The following is a 16,018-nucleotide window of genomic DNA, read 5'->3' as shown; positions in this document are numbered from 1 at the left end:
GTTTCTAGAACAAAATTCTATAGGTTTTCAGAGCCTGTGAATTGGCATCCTTTGTAATATTCTTAGATCCTTAAAGAAAAAGTATTTCAAATGTTACAGGTAAAAAGTTTTAAGGAAGTGTAATGTTGAGGAAGATGTGGGGAAAAATATTCTTTGTTGTTGCTGTTGGAAGTATAAAATGGTACAACTTCCTGTGGAAGACAGTTTAATACCTATCATTTCACCCCACAGTTGTACTTCTAGGACTTTCTCCTTCAGATATACTAGCTTATACATATGACATGTTTACAAGATTACTTATTGAAGTATTGCTTGTTAATAGCGAAAGACTGGAAGTAAGCAAAATTTCATCAATAAGACACTAGCTAAGTATATCATGGTGTATTCATGGTTTGGAATACTGCTCGAACATATGTATATAGTATATACATACATATGTATGTGTGTATTATTAGGTTAAAACAACCAAGGCTCAGAAGAGTATACATAATATTTTATTATTTGTAGAAGGGGTAAGAGAATAAAAAATATATCCATATGTGAGTACATATAGATATTTTCACTTATAATGCACAGAATGTCTCTATCATGGATAATAATAATATAATAATAATGGCAACATTATTTTTGAGGAGGGAAACCAGGTGACTGGGAAATTTTCCACTTTACCCTTTTGTATCTTAAGAGTAATGTGAATGTGGGACACCTGGTGGCTTAGTCAGTTGGGCAGCCTGCTTGGGCTCATGTCATGATCTCATGGTTTGTAAGTTCGAGCACCACATTGGGGTGTGTCAGCTGTGCTGACAGCTCAGAGCCTGGAGCCTGGTTTGGATTTCGTGTCACCCTCTCTCTCTGCCCCTCTCCCACTTGCGCTCTGTCTCTCAAACATAAAAATAAACATTAAAAATAAAGAATAATGTGAATGTGCTACCAATTCAAAATCATTTAATGAACATTTCATTTTCAACAAAAGTGAAGGTAGAGAAAGGATGATCTTTTCAACAAATGGCACTGGAGCAGTTGGATATCCATATGCAAAACCAAAAAACCTTTGATCCATACCTCACACTATATATAAAAATTAAAATGCATCAGAGTCCTAAATGTAAAATCTTAAACTGTAAAACTTGTAGAAGAAAATGTAGGAGGAAATCTTTGTTATCTTGGATTACTCAGAGATATCTTAGATTTGACATCAAAAGCATGATTCCTAAAGGGGGGAAAAATGGATGCACTGACACCTTATGCTCTTTAAAGTGTTAAGAGAATGAAGACACAAGCTATAGACTGGGAGAAAATATTTGCAAATCACATATCTGATAAAGGCATTGTCTCCCGAATGTATTAAACTCTTAAAACTCATTAAGAAGAAAACAACTCCATGGAGCACGTGAGGGGCTCAGTTGGTTAAGCGTCTGACTTCGTCTCAGGTCATGGCCTCATGATTTGTGAGTCAAGCCCCGAGTTGAGCTCTGAGCTGATAGCTGGGAGCCTGGAGCCTGCTTTGGATTCTCTGTCTCTCTCGCTGCCCCTCCCCTGCTTACGCGTGTGCTCTCTCAAAAATAAATAAACATTAAAAAAAAATAAAGGTTACAAAAAAGAAAACTCAAAAAAAAAAGATATTTGGATGATAAATAAGTAGTTGAAAAGATGTTAAACATCAGTCATTAGGGAAATGCAAATTAAAACTGCAGTGAGATACACATCTATTAGAATGTATAAAACTGAAAAACTGTTCATACCAAGTATTAGTGAGAATGTAGAACAACTGGAACTCTCATAACACTGCTGAAGGGAATGTCAGATGGTATAACCGCTCTGAAAAATGCTTTGGTAGTTTCTTTAAAAATAAAACACTACGTATAACCCAGCCATTCCACTTCTAAGCAAAGATAAATGAAAGCATATGTCTACCCAAGACATGTACACAGCTCTTCACAGCAGCTTATATCTTAAAGCCGGAAGCAACTCAAGTGTTCAGAAGGTGAATGGATAAGTAAACTGTGGTATGTTCTACAATACAACACTCTTCAGCAACAGAAAGGATTGAACTACTGCTACATCAAAATTAATCTCAAAATAATTATGCTGAGTGAAAGAAGCCATACCAAAAAAAGAGTACATACAATATAATTCCATTTATATAAAATTCTAGGAAAAAAAACTATTGTGACAGAAAACAGATTAGTTGTGCGGAGGTGTGGGAACAAGGAGAGACAGAAAGGAGAGATTACAAAAAGGCATGAGGGAACTTTTTTTTTTTTTTAATGTTTATTTATTTTTGAGAGAGAGAGTATGAGGGAGAAGCAGAGCGAGAGACACAGAATCTGAAGCAGGCTCCAGGCTCTGAGCTGTCAGCACAGAGTCCACTGCAGGCTGTAACCCACCAAACTTGAGATCAGGACCTGAGCTGAAGTCAGATTCTCAATGGACTGAGCCACTCAGGCGCCCCCATGAGGGAAATTTTGAGACGATGGAAATGGCTTATCTTGATTATGGCTTCAAGAGCTTATACACTCTTGAAGTCAGAACTATACTTTAAATATACACAGCTTCTTGCAGGTCATTTTTACCTCGGTAATGCTGATAAAAAAGAATAGTGTGAATGTATTACCTATACAAAAGTTAATTATATTAAAACGTTTAACATTTTTAAAATGACAGAACTATAGAGATTGAGAACAATAAATTATTGGTTGCCGCAGGACCGGGGATGGGTTTGGGAGAGTGTGTATATACACAAAGAAGTAGCACATGTGAATTCTTTTGTGGTGATGGAACGGTTCTGATTGTGATTGTGATGGTTCATGAATAATGTGCACGACATCAGATTACATACAGCTATGTGTGCGCTCAGAGATGAATGCAGGTTTTTAAAAAAGTGGTGAAAACTGTGTAAGTTCTGTGGGCCAATTAATCTAGTGAACAGTAATGCACCAAAGTCAGTTTCCTAATTTTGATGTTGAACTACAGTAGTACACCATTAGGAGCAGGGTGAAGAATACATGGGATTCTTTTCACTACTTTTGCAACATCCTGTGAATCTAATTATTTCAAAATTTTTTAAAAATAATATTTAAAATACTGTGATCATTTGAATGTGTAGAAAAAAGAAAAAAAGTATTTCAAGGATATAAAATTCTCATACTTCTAATTAGGATGCATTCTTCTATAACTATTTTCTTGACGCTACTTATTCATCTTGGCTTTTGTTATATTCTTTCAGTTGTTATACAGTAAAACCTTGGATTGTTCTGCGAGTGCTCTGCAAGACAAGCAAACATTTCTAAAAATTTTAACTTGATAAAGGAGCGATGTCTTGCAATATGAGTAGTGTGTGACGCCAGACATCACATGATCACAACTGGGCTGATGGTTCTTGAAATTTGCTTTGAGGGGCGCCTGGGTGGCTCAGTCGGTTAAGCGGCCGACTTCAGCTCAGGTCGCGATCTCGCGGTCCGTGAGTTTGAGCCCCGCGTCGGGCTCTGGGCTGATGGCTCAGAGCCTGGACCCTGCTTCCGATTCTCTCCCTCTCTCTTTGCCCCTCCCCCGTTCATGCTCTGTCTCTCTCTGTCTCAAAAATAAATAAACGTTAAAAAAAATTTTTTTTTTAATTGCTTTGATACACAAGTGCTTTGGGTTACAAACATATTTCCAGAATGAATTATGCTCTCAAACCAAGGTTTTGCTGTATTTTTAAATTCCAGGATAATCAGTCCACCACCCCAACCATTTTACATCTAACCTTCATAGTCTTATCTCCTTTATCACTTACCCTGTATTTTTCATGGAGATTGACATATATTAGGTTTGCTCATGTTTATTCACACAGATTTTTTTTTTTTTGCTTTGTAGTTTTCTTTAAAGGGAAAAGTAGCTAATAAAGTTGGTTTTTTTATTATAGTGGATGAGCATATTTAATTAAACATTTTAAGTTTGGTGTCCAAATTGCTTTTTCTTATTCTAATTGCTAATTTATAGTGCTTTGGACAAATTATTTATCATTCCTTGTTTTCTACTAAGGTGAAATCCATTCTTGAAAAGAATGAAGAGGAGCTCTCCCAAGCAGTGAAGTGTCGTGATGCAGCCCTAAAAGAGAGTCAGAAGTTGAAAGGGGACCTTGAGGCTTTGGAGGACAGAGAGAGCAAGAAGGCAAGGCATCAATCCTTTTTGAAAGTTTGTTATTGAAATGAGGTGCTTAAGAAATCTTGCCGCAAGTCGTAGTCCTTCATTTCTTGTTACCTTTGGTAAGAACAAGGATTGATCAGAGGAGCTTTTTTTTTTTTTTAAGATAACTTTAGAAGAGCTGTAAAATATTTTCCTTAAAAGTACATGATTTAATTCCCAATTTTTTTTGTTTTTGTTTTTTATTATATTTTTAAACGTTTATTTTTGAGAGAGCACACGAGAGCAGGGGAGGGGCAGAGAGAAAGGGAGACAGGATCCAAAGCAGGCTCCACCCTGACAGCAGACAGCCCCACTTGGGGCTCTGACGCATGAACTATGAGACCATGACGTGAACCACAGTTGGACGCTTAACAAACTGAACCACCCAGGTGCTCCTGTTTTCGTTTTACAGAGAGAGAGAGCACGTGCGCACAAGCAGGAGAGAGGGGCAGAGGAAGAGAGCAGGAGAATCTTAAGCAGGCTCCACACTCAGTAGAGCCTGATGCAAGGCTCGATCCTGCAACAGTGGGCTCCTTACCTGAGCCGAGATCAAGAGTCAGACATTCAACCAATTGAGCCACCCAGGCACTGCTAACTGCTGTTGGTTTTGGTATTTTATTTTATTTTATTTTATTTTATTTTATTTTATTTTATTTTATTTTATTTTATTTTATATTTTATTTTATTTTATTTTATTTATGAAAGAAAGAAAGAAAGAAAGAAAGAAAGAAAGAAAGAAAGAAAGAAAGAAAGAAAGAAAAGAAAAGAAAAGAAAAGAAGAAAGCAAGCGAGCACAGGCTGGGGAGAGCCAGAGCGAAAGGGAAAGAGAGTATCTGAAATGTGCTCTGCCTTGACAGCAGGGAGCCCAGTGCTGGGCTCACACTCAGAAACTATGAGATCATGACCTGAGCCAAAGTCAGACGCTTAACCAACTGAGCTACTCAGGCACCCCCCAGTGTTTTTTTAACTTCTAGTCTTGAAAGTCCTAATGTTTTCTATTGAAAATCATCTGACCTTGGTAACAGTAATCTTCCTACTATGTGTAACTAACATGTTCCTGATTCTGATGGGCTTCAGGTATGTTCTCTTCTGTCCCAAGATAACTGATCAGGGCCAGAGCAGACCAGCCTGGGAACACATCTAGAACCAGGAAGTTGTTGATCCCATTGTCTGCAGTTAATACAGATGTTATGACATGACAAAAGTTGGGAAGTGCTGCAGAGTTCTCCACAGGGTGGCGGTGGGGGGGCGGGGGCTAGTTTTCTTTTCTCAAAGTCACAATAACTTGAGATCTTAACAATAAAATAAAATATGCTTCAATTATTCCTCTTAGCATTTTGCCATGCTTGGTTTCCATATTCTTGCCTAGAAGTAATGGGACTCAGCAGCAGTGGAATAAGGAGAAAGGATCAAATATCTTTGTATTGTTTCGTTTTCTGTTAGGTGGGAAACTTTCAGAGACAACTGGCAGAGGCTAAAGAAGACAACTGCAAAGTTACAATTATGTTGGAAAATGTGCTGGCTTCTCACAGTAAGATGCAAGGTGCTCTGGAAAAAGTACAAATAGAGCTTGGGCGGAGGGATTCAGAGATTGCAGGCCTCAAGAAAGAAAGGTACTGGAGATTTTTTTTTTTTTTTTTTTTTTTGTCTTTGTGCATGTAATGGAGCATGTCTGCTCCATAATAGTAAGGAGTGGCATGCAGTCAAGAAACAAAGTCACTTCATTTTTTAAGTTTATTTATTAATGTTTGTTTATTTATTTTGAGACAGCAAAAGCATGTGAGCAGAGGCGGGGGGTGGGGTGCAGAAAGAGAGAGAGAAAGAAAGAGAGAGAGAGAGAGAGAGAGAGAGAGAGAGAGAGAGAATCCCAAGCAGGCTCCGTACTGTCAGTGCAGAGCCCGACGTGGGGCTCAAACACATGAACTGTGAGATCATGACCTGAGCTAAATCCAAGAGTCAGATGCTTAACTAACTGAGCCACCCAGGCACTGCGAGAAACAAAGTCACTTTAAAATAAAGATCTAGCCCCTGTTTGGGGAAACATCTTAGGAACTTGACTGGAAAGCAAGGGATTTTGGTGAATGCACTAACCTCTGCCTCTAGACTTCCCAACCTGCTCTTCCCTGTAGATCCTGTACCTGAGCTGCGGCCTCCAGCGGGGTTTCCAGCCTGTAGCCCAGCCATCCCTGCTGCAGACTGCCTGCTCCCACAGCCCACACCCCTCTGTCCTGGCCATTTCTTCCGCCTAATGGGGTTTTGTGCTATTCGATGTTCTTTGTAAACCAGAGTTCTTATTTGTATAGTCTTTATTCAAGAGGAGATTTTTGTTTGAAATCAAGGACCTCCCTTCAGTCCTGAACAGGTTTTTCCCCCAATTCCAACCCAAAGTTTTACATATTTCCCTCTCCCTATTTTACTACTCACTAAATGTATGAATCTGACAGTTCACCGCCTTTACTATGTTGCTCTCTAAAAGTCCTCTATTTTAGCTTGACATTTCAGAAGTGGTGAAATGTAGACCTATTCAGTAAAACATGGTATTATAAAAAAATAAAGATCTAGAAAATTAGGGAGTATCTGGAAGTAGAAATAAACATGACTTTCAAAAATTCAAAATTCCCATATTTTGTAATGATGTAAAGGAGTATGTATTCTAGAAATTCATGTGCTATATTACTGCTACCCTTTAAACCTGTCCTTGGGTCTGCAGACAAGTAATTATCTAGATAATTGAAGCTCCATGCCTAGTTGAGTTTGAATTATCTATTTATTAGTATCCTATTTAAAGATTAATATTTTTAGATGAATCATTCTGAGACCTACTTCTAGCCATGTTTTAGAAGTAAACTCCCAGGCGCCTGGGTGGCTCAGTTGGTTAAGCAGCTGACTTCGGCTCAGGTCATGATCTCGCAGTCCGTGGGTTCAAGCCCCATGTCGGGCTCTGTGCTGACAGCTCAGAGCCTGGAGCCTGTTTCAGATTCTGTGTCTCCCTCTCTCTGACCCTCCCCTGTTCATGCTCTCTCTCTGTCTCAAAAATAAATAAACGTTAACAAAAAATTTTTTAAAAAAGAAGTAAACTCCTTCTTTGAAAGTTTCAAGTTGCATAAAAGTTTCCCCTTGAGGTTAATGAGCAAATGGTTTCAGTTTAACGGGTCCTCTGAAATATACTGTGATGGGTGTATTAGTGCTTATTGTCTCTCTGCTATGGGAGAACAAGTGCCAGTTTTATATTCTCCATTGTGCTTATCTTTGTTTTTTGCGTATTATAAACGTGTATTGCCTCTGAACATAAAAAAGTCAAGGGGATGGTACTGAAAATTGTTCACCATTCACAATAAGATTCTGGGTAGCTAGTGTATTTAGAAGCAAAATCTCAACAGCAGGCCCATCCATCTAGAAGCAATATATTTTTGTACTGGTGATATATGTATATAGTATAAAATTACCAGCTCATAAGTTAGTCATTGACAAGTATTGATAGCTAATGTATCAATCCAAATTGAATCATAGATGGGACAAAAAAATTTTTTTTTGATGTTTATTTTTAAGAGCAAGAGAGAGACAGCATGAGCAGGGGTGGGGCAGAGAGAGAGGGAGACACAAAATCCCAAGCAGGCTCCAGGCTCTGAGCTGTCAGCACAGAGCCCAACGTGGAGCTCAAAATCACAAACCATGAGATCATGACCTGAGTGGAAGTCAGACGTTCAACTGACTGAGCCACCCAGGCGTAGATGGGACAACTTTTTAATCCTTGGGAGTCTTAGTTTCTTAACCTGAAGCTGAGGCTACTAATTGTCACCTGCCAACTCTAAGGTATTCTGAGCATCTGTAGTTTATCACATATGCTATTTGAGCTTCTTGGAAGAAGAGTGCCCTGTAGCTCCCAGTGGTATCCTTCCTAGATGGTTCTTTTCTGTAGTCACTCTTTCTGTGTCTCCCATTTTCAGGGCTCTAAATCAACAGAGGGTGCAGAAGCTGGAGGCAGAAGTGGACCAGTGGCAGGCGAGAATGCTTGTTGTGGATGCCCAGCACAACAGTGAGGTAAAGGCCATTATTATAGATGAGAATATTGATATTTTTGGTTTTATTGGGACATTGCTCTTTTAGGAAAATGGGGTAAGTAATCAGGTAAATCTCCTTTTCATTCAAGTCTGAGTTATGTTTACAAATGGGAAGTGGGCCTGCAACCTTACAGTGAGTCATTTATTGGCAAACCAGGACCACAATTATGCCTAATTCTCTCTCTGGTATAGTTTACTTCTTTTTACTTATTAATGCATAAATGATTGCAGAAGTTAAAGGGCTTAGGGAATAATTTGTAATTTAAGTCAGAAGTAGCTGGAGTGACCCCACTATTAATAAGGAGACACACTTACATGTGTGTGCTCATGGATATATGCACATATATTAAAAAGTCTTTGATATTTCATATAAATAAGCTTTTTCTGGAAGGACATACAAGGAACAATTTCCAGTTCTTCTCTCTTTAGGTAGTGACACCAGAAGTTATAAGATTGGAAAGGGGAATTTACTTTAAAATTTGTAAGGGGCACCTGGGTGGCGCAGTCGGTTAAGCGTCCGACTTCAGCCAGGTCACGATCTCGCGGTCCGTGAGTTCGAGCCCCGCGTCAGGCTCTGGGCTGATGGCTCAGAGCCTGGAGCCTGTTTCCAATTCTGTGTCTTCTTCTCTCTCTGCCCCTCCCCCATTCATGCTCTGTCTCTCTCTGTCCCAAAAATAAATAAACGTTGAAAAAAAAAATTAAAAAAAAATAAAATAAAATTTTTAAAATAAATAAGTTGGTTCTATTTTTCAAAGCTCATAGTAATCAGCAGAGCTTGCTTTTCCCGTTGCTTTGTAAGAGTCTCCTAAGCAGTGTCTGCAGTAAATTCTCACATCTATATCCCAGGCATCTGGAATCTTTAGTTCTGGTTCCATCCAGTTATTGTCTCAATGGCATTTGATGAAAAGGTGTAAGGAGTGAGTATATAGTGTTACCGACTTCTTGAATCTATCTGTGACAGTAGAATTAAAGAGCGCCTTCTCTCTTTCAGATGGAGCCTCTACAGAAAGCTCTAGATGTAGCTAGAGAAGACAACAGGAAACTGGCTATGAGCCTGGAGCAAGCTCTCCAGACAAATAATCATCTACAAACAAAGCTTGATCATGTGCAGGAGAAATTGGAAAACAAAGAACTTGAGCGACAAAATTTGGAAACCTTCAAGTAAGGGCAGTAGAGTCACAGTGAAATTAGGGAAGAGCCTCTGGGAGAGTTACGTCTGGCTCACTTACCTAAACTGGTTAGGGGCGCCTGGGTGGCTCAGCTGGTTGGGCGTCCAACTTCAGCTCAGGTCATGATCTCAAAGTTCGTAAGTTGGAGCCCCTCGTCGGGCTCTGTGCTGACAGCTCAGAGCCTGGAGCCTGCTTCAGATTCTGTGTCTCCCTCTCTCTCTGCCCCTCCCCACTCATGCTCTGTCTCTCTGTCTTAAAAATAAATAAAAACATTAAAAAAAAAATTTTTTTTTAAATGCTCATCTTCTGCGTGGAACTAGTACTCCAGCAGAACTGTGTTAGGAACCAGGCATCCTGAGCAGCAGCAGCCGCCAGCAGGCTGGGAAATGCTCATGTGAATCTCCTTTTCAGCTCTCCCTTCATCTGGTGTCAAGCTGCTGCTCCACATGAAGGTAAAGCCAACATTTAAAGAATGTTGTATGTTTCTGCCAAGCCTTTTCTATCAAAAGCTATCAAAAGCTAATGTGTCCTTTAGAAGCATGATTTGGAAAAGGAATAGCCTCAGCCTGGATGGGAAGAACCCATGGAGGAGTGGGATGACTCCACCCAGGCAGATCTTTAGCCATTGTTTTCCTTTTGGGCCTAAGATTAGGTCAAACGCATCAAGTTCAAGTCAGGCCACCAGAGTTTTTTGTAAACTGCACCTTGGTAAATAGGATTTAGATATAAATAACGTTCCATGAAAACTTTTACCCAAGGGAAATGCAGTGTGCACATAGACCTTTATGCCTTTCAGGTCATGAACATACGGATATGAGGAAGGTATAAGCTAAAGCAGAGAAGGCATTTTTTTCCTGTCCATGAGCTGCAAATTTTATCTAGTGAAATGTTGCTGGCTCAAGACTGGTTGCTGGTTAAAACAAGAGTGTGTGTTTCACTCTTGGTTGGTTTTCTTGATGTTGAAAGACTTTTTGGCTTTTAATGCTACAGGTAAATGCTTTTCTTCCCTTTGTGTTAATGGGCTCCAGACCAGTGAGTTTCACCTGGTGCCTGATGTGCTTCTCATGTGTAAATCATACCTTCTGAACAGCTGCCCATGATCGTCCAGGCCTTCCTTACCTGCTAAGATGATTTCTAAGAGTGACTTATCTTTTTTTTAAACAGAGAACGGATGACTGAGGAATCCAAAGTGGAAGCAGAAATGCATGCTGAACGCATAGAAGCCCTAAGAAAGCAGTTTCAAACTGAGAGAGAAACAGCAAAGAAGGCAGCCCAACGGGAAATGACTGAGGTATGCAGTCGAGTGACAAAAAGGTTTCTAGATGTGAATCTTTTAAGAGGAGAACCAGTCGCAGGATTTCCAGGAATGGCTACAGCTGTTCTTTGGCCCTTTTCATTCCTCTTTGACCAATAAGCCCAAAGTGATCAAACCATCTCTGTGCTCTTTGTAAATCGAAACACAGAGAGTTTCTGATAGACAGTTCTCTGCCCAGCGAAGGAATGTCTCAATGACAGCTTTTGCATTGGACAGTGATAACTGAGGGCTAGAGGAAGGAAGTGGCCATTGGGAGACATCCAATCATCTGTCCCCTCAGTTCGCTTCACCAGCACCCATCACTCATCTACCTTCTCCTGAGAGGCATGTATGGTCCATGCTCTGGTGCGTGCTACATGACCTTTATTTCATTATGATCTCCTCTTTACAAAAGGAGACAAATAGGGTAAACAGCTGAGGACTTCTGTTGAGTAACTAGAGGCTAGGTACAATCTTGAAGGAATTCAAAGCAAGGGAAAGTTGGGTGATAGAAGAAGAGAAATGAAAGTACACAATTGAGACAGAACCAGCAAGGCTAGGACACCCAGTATAAGGGGATGACCCAAGCTTAGAGAAATGAACAGGATGTGTGACCAAATGAATAGGATTTCTCTCTTGATCAGAGCAGACTTTGGGAAGTGTCTAAGAAAGAGTGGTTAGCTGAGATGGTACCAGCTGACCTTGACTGTCAGAATGGTAGAGGTGAACTTTCCAGTCAAAGTGGAGCCCTGTGAGTTTCTGAGAAAGGGATAGTGCACTGTAAGCACAATTTTAGGAAGGTTAGTCTGGTGGTAGTGGAGAATAGGCAAGAATGAAGGAGAAACAGGAGATATGAAGACTCGAAACCAGAACAGTTACTTTGGGCTTTAGAAGACTAGGGCCAAGCAACATGGCTCAGGTGAAAATAGAAAACAAATCGAAAGGCAATTTTAATAGAAAAATCATTAAACAGACACTAAATGTTGTATCATCAACAAAGGGGAGGGAAGAATTGCAAATTACAAAACACTATGTAAATATTAAAAAGTTAGAAAGAGGGGCGCCTGGGTGGCTCAGTTGGTTAAGTGTCCAACTTTAGCTCAGGTCATAATCTCACAGTTTGTGGGTTCAAACCCCACGTCAGGCTCTGTGCTGAGAGCTCAGAGCCTGGAGCCTGCTTCAGATTCTGTGTCTCCTCTTTCTGCCCCTCCCCTGCTCACATTCTGTCTCCATCTCTCTCTCAAAAAATGAGTATTTTTTTAAAAAAGTTTTTTAAAGGTTAGAAACAAAATTCTGTGGGAAACAAAAATGTGCCCTGAAATTAAAATTAAAATCAGAGATAGTTGTCAGAATACCTATAAAATGTAGATCCTTTTAACAAGGATCACTGGAGATTGTGACCTTGTGAGGAGACCAAGGGCAGAGTGAGTGTGTGATATCAGGGGTAGGCTCAAGGCATACCACTTAAGAGTCCCAGTTCTGCCTCTTACTAACAATGTGTACATTTTCTGTCTGCAATAATTCCTGAGTCTATTTCCTCAGTCATAAAATGGAAATCATCATAACTACTTTTTGTTTTTAAGTTGGAAAATATATGTAAAGTCATTGTCACAGTGCCCAAACATATTAAATACAAAGTAAGTGATAGTTGTTAGGGCTTACCCAGTTTTGACAAAGCTATGATTAAAATAATGGCAGAATAGCTAACAAGAAGTTAGTTGAGTAGTAATAAAAGACCAGCACTGTGTCATGAAGTTAGTATCAGAAACAATGAGTTCGTGTAGAAAGAAAAGATACAAACAACTTTGCACGTTAAACACTATCACCCATTCAGAATACTGTGTTCTTATCTTCTCCCTTCTCTGCTGCCACCTTTTCCTAAAAATCAAGCAGCACTTATTTAAGGGCACTGGAGGAGGAAGGGAGCTCTGTAAAATGATTTAAGTAATGTTAAAAGATAAACTGAGGCATATTAAACATTTTAAGAGTTTGAGCAAAACTCAATTCGAATCAGGTAGTGTCCAATCTAGCAGATAAAAAGGAGCTTCAAGGAGCTGTACAAAATGAAAGGCTTTCATTCGTGGAAGGGAACAGGAACAACTTGCATTAGGTATAAAAGCAGGTTGGTTACTGCAAAGTACTTTCCTCTAGGGGATGGCAGGTCTTATACAGGCAGATGACCTAACTGGTACTGATCAAACAATTCCTGATGGACTGGTTTAAGAGTCCGTTTCTGGAATCGCTGAAGCATTAAGTCTCAGTTTGGTGACAGAGAGCTGACTCCATTTTGGGCCTGTTTTTTTTGTTTTTGTTTTTGTTTTTAACAATTTCCCCTCCCCTTTTTAAAGTTTATTTATTTATTTTGAGAGAAAGGGAGAGAGAGAATCGCAAGCAGGCTCTGTACTGTCAGCGTAGAGCCCGATGTGAGCTCCATCTCACGAACCGTGAGATCATGACCTGACCCAAAACAAAGAGACACTTAACCGACTCAGGCACCCTGACAATTCCCCGTTTTGATCAGACTCTCAGCCTGAGAGAGGTCATTAAAGTTTAAGGCATTATCTACTCCCAGCTACTACTCGGGAGTTCTTGAAGTTTTTTTGCTGAATTTCTGTGTGGTATTCATAGGTCATGCTTTTTGTTGATATTCTTCGTGGCATTCACAGGCCATGACATTTTAGATTCACATTTTTTAAGTCAGTCATTCTCTTCATTTCTGTTCTGACGTTCTAGTCTTAGATCATTTGCTTGGTGGTTAGCAACTGTGAACATGTGTTTCAAGGTTTTGAGAGAATACAGCACACTTACGGAGACTACTAAGTTTATTATAAGCATGATAATTCCCAACATCTAGAGTGTCCTTTGGAGCCTTGGTCCCCAAGACCCAAATCAATCAAAAAGTCAAATAAGTGAAGGATTCTGTTGAAGGAGTCCCTTTCTCAAGCCAACTAACTAGCTTAGCTTGTTCAGTGATCTTACATAGCCGAGTCTCAGCCTGCCCAGAAGTGTCCATCTAAGTACAGCATGTGGTGTTGTACACAGAACAAACACCTCTGTGTTCAACTAAAAGATAGGGCTGTCCTGTTATCCAGAACAACTTCAGACAGTCTAGTGGTTTTTGTTGGACAGCTGTTACTTTATCAGTAGATTCCGCAGTACCTTCAAGAGTTAAGGAGAGGTTTCTGATGGTATTCCCATTTGTACTTACTCCTAGCCAAGACAGTAGGGATCTGCGAAAGGAAGTGAATTTTGGATTATGAGCGCCTCCTGTAAGTCCTGATTTCAGTCTGTGGCTCAGGATTAGAAAGGCGACAGCCATGAAAGCCAGTAAAATTTACGAGTCTGTAGACCACAGACTGGTTGCCCTTGCCTATGTCCATTTCTTTATACAGAGCTTGGATACAAGATTCCCCTGGTTTGGAGTTTTTAGCCAGAGGCAGAGAAATTGACCCCTAGGAGTAGGGAGTATGATACAATGGAGAGGGGGCAGTTTGGTACAGAGAAACAAGCATTGGAAGTCAGGGAGAAATGTGTGATGGGCAGACCTATAGAATTACCAGCATCGTGGCAAATTCACCAGTTGTTTGGAGGTTACGTTACCCCCTTTGCAATGGCATCATCTTTGCAGGCCAGAGCAAGGCAAAACATGGGGAAAACAATCATAAAGACCTTCAGGATATAAGAATTAGGATAAGGATTGTCAGAGAGAGCAGCAAGAATAGAAAGAAACAAATAATTTTTGATCTGACGTCTTGGGAGGAAGCAGTCTGCCTCAATGTCCGCTACTTGTCAGTTTGATTTTGAGGCCTCTGCAACGTCTTTACATAGGACCACATGTCAGCTGGGGCCTTCTTCAGTTGTGAAATATGCACCCAAGGTTTGATACCTTGTACGGTATCTACTGATACCTACTACGGCAGGGATGTCAGTGGTCAAGAGTAGCTAGTAGGCTCCTTCCCGGAAATCTCCCTTTTGCAAAAGTATCAGAGTTTAACAATAGCTGTCTATAAATGATAAAAAACCTTAATATGCTCATGTTTAAAGATCTGATGAGAGTTCATTATAATAGGATTGACAAGGAAATTTGGTTATATCCATGATATACAACATTTGAAGATAAAAACTGAAATTATGACTCATAAAAGGACATATCAGATTTTTAGGAATTTCCTATGTTTTCTAGAACACATATTAATAACACACATTGTACGAATATTATGTAAGGTTTATCATCACTTGACAATGCTTCCCATGTAATTTAGCATACCAAATAAGCCTGATTAGTTTAACATTTCTCTCTTACAAGGTAAGACACAAATCCTTTGAGATTTTCCAAGGACTATCTGGGAAATCTGCAAGTTGCTTCGAGATCAGAAAGACCCCATTTAGAATTTGATTTGGAGAAGTTGTCAAAACATTTGAACATGTGACTAAATAAGATGAAGTATTAGTTAAACTGATAATGGAAAATTTTAAAGGCAAATACAGAAGGTTACATAGTTGTGAACAAAACTTAGCTCTTAACATTGACAAGACTAGGTTTTCTTACGTAATCACAGACTTAATAAAAGACCATGTGAAGCACGGTAAATTATTGTGCTTAGTTGCAAAATCTTTATCTTTCAGGTAGATTACCCAAAAGGTTAAAAAAACACTTTCATAAAATCTTATCAAGAACAGACCAATAGTCCAAGGAAACTTTGTCCTTATAATGAAGAAAAAAAAAAACAAATTCTAATTTTGCACCAAATTCATTCCTTAGAAACTTGAATAAACCAGTTCTAACTTAGCCACCTTGACCACACAGAAAATTCCTTTCTTAAGATTCCTTTTCCACAAATCTTCAATTTTTTCTTTTATCCATTCAGATTTTGTTTTGTGTCTTTTCCTCTTTCTCATTCTAGAACAGTCCGTCATTTACTTACTACTTTTCATACACAGTTGTTTCCTTTCACCCTTGTTATTTCAAAGTAATTATAATTACATATATTGATTAGAATTCTTAACCCTTACAATCCTCATATCTAGTAAAACCTAGGAAGTAAGCAGTTGTGGAGTGTGTTACACTAACATTCTGTGGGTTGGCCAGTCTGTAAATCCATTAATTTCTAGAAGTCTATTCTTCCTCATAGTAAACTTCTAATGTAGCACAAAACAGCTTTACTAACAGACCCAAATACCTTTAGTTCCTCTGTGAAAGGAAGCCAAAAGTGGATAAACCTGTGTTTAGTTATGTTTTGGTATTTTATCTTACTTGGAATTGATCTAGATATTCAGTGAGTACCCATCATTTCATTTATTTTAGTGTGATTTAAAAGTTTTCAAAA

The 16,018-nt window shown here is 39.3% G+C and overlaps 1 protein-coding gene across 6 annotated transcripts in view; it reads left to right on the top strand.

Annotated features, from left to right (window-relative positions):
* Window positions 1-16,018, top strand: part of CCDC150 (coiled-coil domain containing 150) — a 107,689-nt gene that overhangs the window by 83,499 nt on the left and 8,172 nt on the right. For all 6 annotated transcript variants that reach the window (XM_047872330.1, XM_047872329.1, XM_047872333.1 and 3 more), the window contains 5 exons: window positions 4,024-4,152; window positions 5,611-5,780; window positions 8,115-8,208; window positions 9,220-9,389; window positions 10,562-10,688. In XM_047872330.1, coding sequence (XP_047728286.1) covers window positions 4,024-4,152; window positions 5,611-5,780; window positions 8,115-8,208; window positions 9,220-9,389; window positions 10,562-10,688 — 690 coding nt within the window. The remainder of the gene's footprint in view (window positions 1-4,023; window positions 4,153-5,610; window positions 5,781-8,114; window positions 8,209-9,219; window positions 9,390-10,561; window positions 10,689-16,018) is intronic.

The sequence above is a fragment of the Prionailurus viverrinus genome, chromosome C1 (genome assembly GCF_022837055.1).
Source record: "Prionailurus viverrinus isolate Anna chromosome C1, UM_Priviv_1.0, whole genome shotgun sequence".
In the NCBI taxonomy this organism is placed as follows: Eukaryota; Metazoa; Chordata; class Mammalia; order Carnivora; family Felidae; genus Prionailurus; species Prionailurus viverrinus.
Note: the sequence above shows the minus strand (reverse complement) of the source record. Positions and strands in the feature narration are given on the sequence as shown.